Source organism: Acanthopagrus latus, chromosome 23 (assembly GCF_904848185.1).
Source record: "Acanthopagrus latus isolate v.2019 chromosome 23, fAcaLat1.1, whole genome shotgun sequence".
NCBI lineage: Eukaryota > Metazoa > Chordata > Actinopteri > Spariformes > Sparidae > Acanthopagrus > Acanthopagrus latus.
Genome location: NC_051061.1, coordinates 1,145,014 through 1,155,480, shown reverse-complemented (window position 1 = coordinate 1,155,480; position 10,467 = coordinate 1,145,014). Strand labels below are relative to the sequence as shown.

The window sequence follows — 10,467 nt, the reverse complement described above, 5'->3', positions numbered from 1 at the left end:
AATTAATTGCATTTCCATTAGCCTCAGCTGACATTATTACCATGCAAACCGAAGATCATGGCTAGAGTTTCTTCAGTAAGTATACCATTTATCCACAGAGAAAGGCTGAACTCTGACAGTATGCAGTATGCAAATATGGCTACAGCTGTAGACTACAGAGTGGACAGTGTGTCAAGGTGCAGTCACAGGTTCAGTCACTGACCTGGCTACTGTGTGTGTCTCTGCACATCTTCAGAACTGTTCATCCAATCTACTTCACACTTGACAGGCTTGTTGCTGAGTGCAGCATTGAACCTGGTGCAATTTAGACGTTTATCATTAATAAATCCAATGAGATACATACACACACTGGGAGCAGAAGGCAACAGACTGAGAAATAAACGAGTCCCAGTAATTTCAAATAATAGTGCCTATCTTAAAAGGAGCTATATGTAATAATTATAGTTGAAGACATTCTGCGTATTGTGTTGCAGAGATATCTACTTAAGTTAGCATGCTTAACAGCTAGCTGCAGCCTGTCTTGGTCCAAAGCTCCAGTGCTAGTGGTGTAAACACTAACACCAGCAGTTAGGCTGGTGATAATAATATAATAACCCCTCCCCCCAAAAAAACAATGTTCGCATAGACAATACATTAATCTGCTACTGTATCGATACTTCCAGCCCATTCACATTTTAATGCAGCAGTGCTTGAATGCATTGATTTTTTTCATTTCTGTCTCCACTTTTTGAGAAAACCAATCATTCATACTCACCGAGGTAGAGGCAATGACTGCTCAAAGTCAGACTTACAAAAGATGGCTTTATTATTCTCTCTCTCCATCCACAGCATGTATTGCATAGTGACATAAAAAGGGTAAAAATTCTTCAATCAGACAAAATAACCTTTCACATCATTTATTTGTGTGAATAGAGTGTGAACCTCTGCAATTGTTAATCAATTCATTATTTTCAAAAGACTATAATGAATGTGGTACAATGAAAAGGCACATGAGACATCTTACAATCATGACTTTTTTTTTTTGTTTGTTTTTTACAAATGAACATGATATGCTATATGTACTGCTGATAGTGATATTCAACAATGAAGCACAATGTGATCAGAGTGACATCAGCAGACTGTGAGAGCTTATTATTACCCCAACCTGAAACTCTGCAGAGTCATATGATGAAACAAGCACAGTGCTGAAGATAAGGAACTTGGGGGAATATTAACCACCACAACAAGCTTAAATACAAGAGATGCACCAATTGTTATTTCAATCATTGTATTGGTATCAACCCAATTTCAAAATCTGGCAAATAGCCGATGGCAGTACAGAGGTTTTATTGGTGTATGCTTTAGTTTTGTTTTCATGGTTCATCCAGGCAAAGGAAACAAATACACATTCTTACAAAAAATAGCTGAACTCAGTCAGTCAGTCAGCCCTTCACTATACTGTCTATGAAAGTGCACAAATTCAATCATTAAATTCAAGAAACACACATTAAAATCGCCTTCTTTTATGTGGTATAGATTTTCCTTTTTCTTTTTTTAAAGCAACTGCTTCAAAAACCTGGTGATGGCGAGGATGTCTCAAACCAATAACTCGTGAATGTGTGAGCACCAAACTGATATGACATTAGATACACATCAGCCACGACATCTTGAGCCCTATTCGTACTGGACTAGTATTACCCGGGGACTGGGACTGTGCAATTACTCTACATATAACAGTAAGTGCAATATGGCCAAGTGCAAATCCATATTGCAAAAACGCTAAGGTTTTTTGATAAAGGGTTAAATGTGTGACAAAAAAGCATTATGATCAAGTTGTGTAGTGCTGGAGGAATGTCCTGGACTACAAATCTTCTTCTCTAATGACCCACTGTATCTTGCCAGACACAGATGTCTTATTATATTAGTCCGTTGTGAATCAGCATTTTGGTGATTTTGGGTTGTATCCTGTTGTCAGACATCTGATCAAGCAAGAAATTTGATCACAGTATGCCGTCAGATCAGCTGGATTGATGTTCTAAAGTGATGTTCTAGTAGTCACAAAGCATTGTTTTCATTCTTGTGACACACACACAAAGAGGGTGAAACAACTTTAAACTAGATTAATAATGTGGCTGCTTGTGAACAGAGGATTCACTTCTGAAAGTTGATGTTCTACGGAGCCATGACATCAGACTTTGCTTAACTTGTATGAAGTAGCCACACAAAACACAAATGTGGGGTGGTTATTTCTAAATTGCACAAGATCCCCTGATAACACTCGTCCTGTTCCATAGGACTTTATTTGCCAATCAGTCAGTCAGTGAATACTGGCCAATTCCGATGTTCTGCTGGTATATTGGTGCATCCCTGTTAAATGCTTTGGTTGTCACGCTGTCCCTGAGTTATTATTTTTTGTTCATATTGCTCTGTTGTCCTTTCCCAACAAAAACTTTCTGTACAATGGGAAACAATAAAGAAATCTCTATGTATCCATTTGCCTCATTCATTTATATTCAATTTGTGAGTTTGATATTCAATAATTCAGGGTATTATGAGAATTTCTCATCATTCTTAATTAGTGGAAAAAATGTAAATCTCTCTCACATCAAAATACTGTAAGACTGCTCTCCCTGACTATTACATATTCATGATAGAGTATACAGTAGGAATGACAGATAAAGAAACTCCCCCCTTTTTTTGTCAGGCCATCAGGTCACATAGCTCTTTTAACTAGATGAAAGCCTAAAGAGGAAATAAACCCATGTCATGTGACACCCCAGTTCCTTCTGTTATGTGTGCTGGTATAAAGTGCTGTGGGGGCATTAGACAGTTTGTTCTGGGGAGATCTTTAAATCCAAACCTTACACTCATTCTTAACTCTGTTGGTTTCGTATTCTTTGATCATTAGGCTTTATGCCCATTACCATCATCCTTCAGTCTCAGTCTCAATGGAGTCAATTAAGCCTAGTTCATACTGTGCATCTTTGTCCTGCTAACAAGATTTCTGTATGCATTTTCTTGATATAAGTTTACTGTGTACATTTTTGTCATGATGATTGTCCGTACTGTTGTTCATCTATTCTGTACACATGGTGTATTAGAGAAGGATCGTACCTCTGTTGCTCTTCCTGACATTTTCCACCTTTAAGGTTTTTTTTTCATTCTCTGAATGGAGGGATTGTAATAATGTACTTCAAAAAAAACAAACTGACTTGATCCGTAGTGATGTCTAATCACCACAAGATTTACGATAAAGGGGGTAAGTTGATATAAAACTTCTGAGCTGTGAGAAGCAGAGATTCTTGACAGACTGCCAGCTTCTGCAAGGTCTGAATCAGCACTACGGTGAGCAAGCTAATCTACCATGTGTGCTATCACTATCCTTATAACTCAGACCTACGCATACAAGTATTCTTTCATATGTTTATTCTCCCTCACTGAACAGAGGCAATGGGTCATGTCTTTCCCTGTCCTGTATATATTCTCCACTTTTTCCATGAGTAGTTGTCGTATGCTTCTTCAAACAATACAAGAGGAAGCCAGCAATGATACAATAACTAATCTAGTGATGGACTCAGCACATTAAGTCCTGCATCACACAGTGTGTGGCAGAGAGTTGTGTTCCTTATTAGCACACATTTTATCCTTCTTATCACTTTTTGGATAAACTGTTAAACCTTAACCTGACTGGTTTCATATGTAATCTTTAACCTAAAGTTTACCTAGTTGTAACTTAGAACAGGGCTGATTTATTTTGTTATCAACACTGTTCCTGCCCTGTGTGAAACAAAAAGTCAACATTGACTTATTATTTTAACCCACACCATGATCTAAACCTAATCAAGGAGTGCTATGGTCTAAACCTAATCAAACTGTGACTGAAACAGAAAATAATGAAAACAAAATGCTGAAAATTACGATGACCATTGTGCTGGATGACTGCTTATCAGTCCCGCTTTACATCATGTCACCTGACTTCTGAAGGTAAACCTTTCCCATGACCACCAACAGGTTTTTGTTAGTCAGACAAACACTTTCAATGTATATAGATGTTAAACCAGTGCTGAACTATGCACCACTAAGGTCAGTCACATGACCCTGACCTTTCTCTTACATAGCACGCTATCAAGTTTCTCCTGTGAGAAGGGGTTTGGCATTTCCCTATTCAAGCCTCCGCAGTGATTTCTGCAAAAAATAGTGCAGGGATATCGAAGGGATCAAATAAGGGCATTGGGATATGGCCCTGTATGGAGATGCACTGGAGCTGAATGCTGGAGCTGGAACATTTAGAACACACCTACATCAGTGTGGTCACACCCAGAGTACAGGTGTGGACCATCTGTTTATGGTTTAACACTGCCATTGTTAGAATTTCTGTCTAGTAATTGAAGGATGAAATATATCTAAAAGAGTTTGACATTTTACCATGATACAGTACATCAACAGAGAGGGTAGAGGAGCAGAGAGTATGTGTGAGAGTCAATTTGACCTCAACATGGGATCAGGACATGAAAGCATGCCCATGCACTTTGCCAGACATGATGTCATCACATAATAACCCTGAATAACAAACCCTCTGGTAAACATTTTACAGTCAGGTCAAATACCACCTTGCTAATCACTAATGGTATAGACAGGCCCAGGTATAGAGTGAGAGAGAGTGTGTGTGTGTGTGTGTGTGTGTGTGTGTGTGTGTGTGTGTGTGTGTGTGTGTGTGTGTGTGTGTGTGTGTGTGTGTGTGTGTGTGTGTGTGTGTGTGTGTGTGTGTGTGTGTGTGTGTGTGTGTGTGTGTGTGTGTGCATGCGCCTCAGAGCTGTCTGGTCAGTCTCCAGGTGATGAAGCTTCCCATTGCCAGGCCAGCAACGAAGATGATGACGAGGCCGTAGGGGTGAGAGCTCAGCGATGAGACGTTCTGCATGGACGCCACCGCCAGGTCAGAGAAACTGTTGATCTGTAGAGAGACAGCTCTAGTCATGTGATTGCTGCTGCTTTTCCCTGCAGCTGGCTGTTAATTGATAGATTATCCTGCTGCTGCTGGATGTCTCCTGATATCTCTGTTTTGGTATTGTTCCTGGAACACCATAATTTATGTGGTTTGAGGGCCACCATTGCAACAGATAAATCCGGTTGTAGAGTTATAGCTTTGCGACTGCGTAAAAAGATCGGAAGCATACACACCTAGGAGATGTTATCCTTTAAAAACACGCTTTTAACGTTGCACAAGTGTCTATTTTAACACAAACCAGGTATTTTGCTTTACTAAACTGAACCTTAACCAATTATCCTCGAGTGTTGTGTGTTTCTTTAATTTATGTATGCATGGATTTAGGCAGTTTTTCTTTTTTCAATTGGCTCCAACATTTTAGGCCAGTAAGACCCTACAGTATCAATAGGATCAAACACCCTGATGAGGTAACACTTGCCGTTTTTATACAGGGCAGCAAGCCGTCAGTTTGGCTGTCCTTGTGGCAGCTTGGTCCACGGTTTTAGACAGAGGCCGGCAAACTGGGGAAATTGCCGATTTGCCGCCTCGGAGGGTACACTTATTTCTGCCTCGCGTGAGATGGGCGGAGGTGTTGATGACCTGCACTGTTGTGCGACCCACAGCCGGGGAGTTTTTTCGTTGTCACTGTTCACAGCCCAACTTCGAGCTTCCCGTCACGTCACATGTTTACGCCTACCCCAGAGGTAGCTTTTGGAAAAGGAGGAATATTACGCCTCCATTTTACAAAGACAGGACGACACATTGCCGCCCTTACCTTGGAGCAAATGTGCCACCTTTTCAATCTAAAAAGGGCTACTTTATAATAAAGGGTAAATTCATAGTGAATTAAAAATTATTTGATAGTTTCTTTACTTAACAAAGAATGACATGCTTCAACCATTCATTAAACTTCAGTTTATCATAAAGTTGCAACTGATGATTATTTACACTAAATAATTAATAATTCTGTGTAGTTAATCTATAAACATTTGGATGGTCATTATAATTATTTGAAACTGCTGTTTATAAACCTTTACAATTGCTTAATAAATTGTTTTTAAAGCATTTTATTGATTATTAACAGACAAATAAGTGTTTAATAAACTATAAATTTGCCATGTATTAATGAGCTTAAAAAGTGTTAAAAACGATTGTGGCCTTTTCTTGCAATTTTTTCTCACTGTCGCGTGACTGATGTCGATCAGATATATAATATACAGTGCAGGAGAGTGAACAGTGCAGAAGGCCTTCTCTATGTTTTGGAAGGTTGTTTATTTTCTTCATTAATAGTAATTACCATCAGCAAAAGCAATTACCTTCTCTTCTCTCTATTTTTTCCTCTGTCTTCCTCTCTAAGCTGACATCATAGCGTAATTTTCAATGGCAATACACATCACAGCAAGTTGAAGCAGACAAAGCTTATTAGTTTGACCAATAAGTCAGGATCAGCTGATGCTACTAGCTAATACCTGCTTCTAATGGCCCATACAACCAAAAATATAAATTTCCAATTATTGGGCTTTGTTGCACACCCCTAGTTCAGTCCTTCAAACTCCTACAAACACGTTCAGACTCCAGGAACTTAATATCCCATTCTCCTCACATAGCAGTCATCAGGAGGGGATACTAAATCCAAGTCTCAGGTACTCGAATGGAATGTATGTGTGTTTAGATAAACACGGCAAAGATTATTGTTTCCTTATAGAGGTAATGTTCAGGGTCTAACTCCTATCTAGACATGTGGAACTATCTTTCTGAGAGTTTCTAAAGTTGTATTATCTGACAAACATTTCATTGAGCAATAATCAAGAAAAGTAGTTGTAAAAGGGAAATTACAATCACTTTTGGCTACATTTTTTAATTATCATAAAACAATGTAACAGATGGAATGTATTTAAATGCTGTAGGAGTGAGAGCATTTCTTCAAATCAAACACTTGAGTCTGGTGGTTAAACAACTCCCCCTACAGCTCTGTCTCCATTGACATATAAAAATGGCTTTATTTACTCTATTGTATAATCTTGACAGTGAGGCTAGATGAGCAGAGGTCTCAGTGTTCTTACAATATTCCTGTGACCACAGAACTAACAATGGAGAGGAAAGTGCGTAACATACCCATCCTCCATGCTCGCGAATCCAGCCCAGCAGATTGTTCCTGAAGAAATCCACAGTCCACATCAGGATGTCCCTCACTGACTGAGGGAGATGGGCCTCCACCATCTGATGGACAGATGTACAAACAACAAAAACACAAGATTCATATACAAAGTGAAGCTGCGGCCAAATTCTTAATTTGGAACATCAAATTTACAAACTTGCAGTTTCACTGAAAAGAAATGCAGCTCAAATAACATTAAATATTAGTACACTGTAGGCTCAGTCTGTGCCTCTCAGAGAGCAGGTGGTAACGTAACGTTAGCAAGATTGATTCCTCATCTGTTGCAGTGACACAACACATGGAGTGATCACCAAGATATTTAGGGCTGGGAGTGTGCTGAAGACAGTCAAAGTAATGACTTGGAGTGGGAGAAGTCTGCTCATCACCAACTTCACAGATTCTGTGAATATTTTTCACAAAGCTCCATAATTTGTTTGTATGATCCAAATTAGCTCCTTGTCCCTAAGGGCCACCGTAGCTTCTGGAGCTTCTCCAGCGTCTTCAGAAAGGGAGGGGTGAGCGAGGGAGTGTTTCAGTCTAGAACCTCACTACTAGATGCCGCCAAATACTCCAAATAATACACACTGTACATTTAATATCTCTTTATCTGCAATTACTCTGAAAAAAAAAAAAAAAACACAGAATCTGATAATCCTAAATATTGGATCTGATAATTCTCCAGACTGATAGTTGGTTGACCCGTAGTATTCTTATGGGTGTCTCTAACTATTATCAAAGTAATATTTTAACACTATATCTTTACCTTTACTAATTTAAGACTCTCAGGTACTTTTCACAACACTGCTGAAAGCTCATTGAAGAGCTACGATTGGAGGCTTAGCACGGTTGTGACCACTACGGGTCAGGAGGTATGATAACACAATAACCATTGCGCTTATGCATGTGACATTACATAGTTAACATTGTGAGACTGACGCATTTTGGATTAAGAAAAGATCATAGTTTTCTGTCAAAATAAGTACATTAACTCTGTAGTAATTTAAGCTTTATTTAAGTTGTACATAAGTGTGCATTTACCAGTCAGCCAGAGACAAGGGGTGAGATAGGGTGGATAGGTGGCTCATGCACTTTTAGATTATAAACTGTGCTTCATTTCACATGTGGAATCAAGTTGTTTTAAGGCAAACCATAATTTCTGTCTTTTCTGCCATTCCTGAATATATTGTAATGATCAGAGGAAACATACAGTTTGTAGAACCAATTAAATTGCTATTTTCAATATGGCGAGTCGAAGTGTTGTGGCCCTGGAAGACAGACACAACCATAGCTGTGCTGAGTGCACAGTAAGTGTCTCTTTAAGCTTATATAAATGCATTATCTGTATGTTTGTTTTATATATGACATGTTTTGTGATTGAGTTGTTTTTGATAATTAAATGCTATCAAATAGGCCATATCTAATTATCATTAACAAAATTTAAACTAAATTTAAACTAAAATGAGCGGTAATAATGGTTTATGACTGAATTCTTACGACACTGTCGGTCAAAATAACAGACAACAAGAAAGTCTTACGCCACCTCTGAACCTTGTTATCGGTAGAAAAAGCAGCCAACCCACCCTGACAGCCAGCTTGCCGGCAACATAGAAGAGCACAGCGATCCTCTCCCAGGTGATCCCATGGTGAAATACTTTGTCTGCCACAGCCTTAAATCTGTCCCATTTGGAACCAGGGCAACAAGCCACCCCATCAATTGCACTGCAACAGAGACAGTTTATGTTTTGAAAAAAAAAGTTAGGAATCTCAGGGGCTTATACAGCATACAACCACAGAAAGTTCAGCACTCTTACAAGAGCTCTGAGGCTCTGAAGTGGCTGAGAGACTCACTCTTGGAACTCCTTGTCATCTTTGACCCTGTCACCGATGATACGGATCATGTTGCCCAGCTGAGTCACCATATTCTGCTCCTGCACGGTCTTTAACTCCACAGCCAGCGGCGTGAGGGGTGGTACATCTTCTGAGGTCACGTCCCTCAGTTCCTCCTGTATGACCCTGGATGAGAACAGGACATTAAAGACAGGCCCTTTCCCAAACTGACCCTCACTCGCTAACTCTTCACTGTGGCCAGAAACTCCATTTGAAGAAAAACCACACCTGCATCGTTTTTAATCAACTGATCGTGAAACCCGCACAGGAGGCAAGTATGTTCTGCTTCACCTTGCTCCTGTGCAAATGAGCGGAAAAAGGTGTGTGGATAGAACACTGGATAAAAACTAAAAGATGACACACCCATATCTACCTTTTCTATGTATTGCCTTCCTTGCTGTGCATGAGTCACTGCACAACACAGGTACAACATGTACTTTAGCAAGGGTGCAATTTACTGTAAAAGGGTGGCAACAGTTATTGTGAAACGAAACTGAAACTTGCTCTAAATAAGAAACTTAGCGATGCAGAGTTTGGTTTGAAAATGTTACATGTGTTATTACAAAACTGCAACACCAACTTTTATATAGCGACTACCCAGTAGGTGAAGTGCCCAGGATTTAGGGGCAAATAAGGCCGGTTTGTCAGAGTAACAGTCTAAAACACACTATTATAGAGGACAAAAGAAAAGGAGCAATTATTCACATCTTGTTTAGATATATGTGTCAGATGTCTTTACAGATTTTAAACTGAATATGTTGTTTTTTTTTTTTTTTATTTCAGTTTATTTCACCTGTTGATTGAACACAAGATTTTGAGGATGTCACCTAGGCCTCTACAAGAATACTATGTAACTGTTTTATTTATTTATTTATTTATTTAACATATCTTTGGCAAAACAGTAGATGATGATTATGTTACACAACTGTCTTAATTTTGAAATAATAATCCCAGGCAACTTCCTGGTTTGTTTTTCAACGATTGAGAAAACATCCCCGTAAAGAGCAGTAAAGTGAAATGGAAACTTACTGTTTTATCAGGGCTTCTCCTATCCTCTCATCTGTGGATGAATCAAAGCAAAATTAGCGTACATTGTACTTCTGGCTATCTTTAATGCTTTCAGTGATTCCCCCATGTTGCCCGGTTGATGCAGCTGCCGGCGAAATAAAAATGCAGGAGTAAAACAATCTGACTTGAATTTAAATGTAGAAAAAGTGGTTTTCAAGCTCACCTGACATGCCGTTTCCTTCACACGCCATGGACTAAAAGACCGACTATCAGTCAGTTTCAGCGTTACTTCAATATGAGCACTCCTCCACTATATACATATAACAAAACGTAAAGTCGGAGAAACAAACACGAAAGTAAAACTCTGCCGAAACAAACCGAGACCCAAAACGAGACTTCTGGGCGTTACTGTACTTCACGTAAATGCATCCGTGTAGAAACATGTGTCTAT

The 10,467-nt window shown here is 39.2% G+C and overlaps 1 protein-coding gene across 1 annotated transcript; it reads right to left on the bottom strand.

Moving 5' to 3' along the window:
- Nucleotides 1–781: 781 nt before the first annotated feature.
- Nucleotides 782–10,421, bottom strand: LOC119013666 (apoptosis regulator BAX-like). Its single transcript, XM_037088410.1, has 6 exons — nucleotides 10,240–10,421; nucleotides 10,038–10,068; nucleotides 8,970–9,134; nucleotides 8,702–8,840; nucleotides 7,079–7,183; nucleotides 782–4,930 (listed from the first exon to the last, which is right to left on the bottom strand). The coding sequence occupies exons 1-6, from the start codon at nucleotides 10,265–10,267 to the stop codon at nucleotides 4,787–4,789; spliced, it is 612 nt and encodes a 203-aa protein (XP_036944305.1). The 5' UTR covers nucleotides 10,268–10,421; the 3' UTR covers nucleotides 782–4,786.
- Between the last annotated feature and the right edge of the window lie 46 nt (nucleotides 10,422–10,467).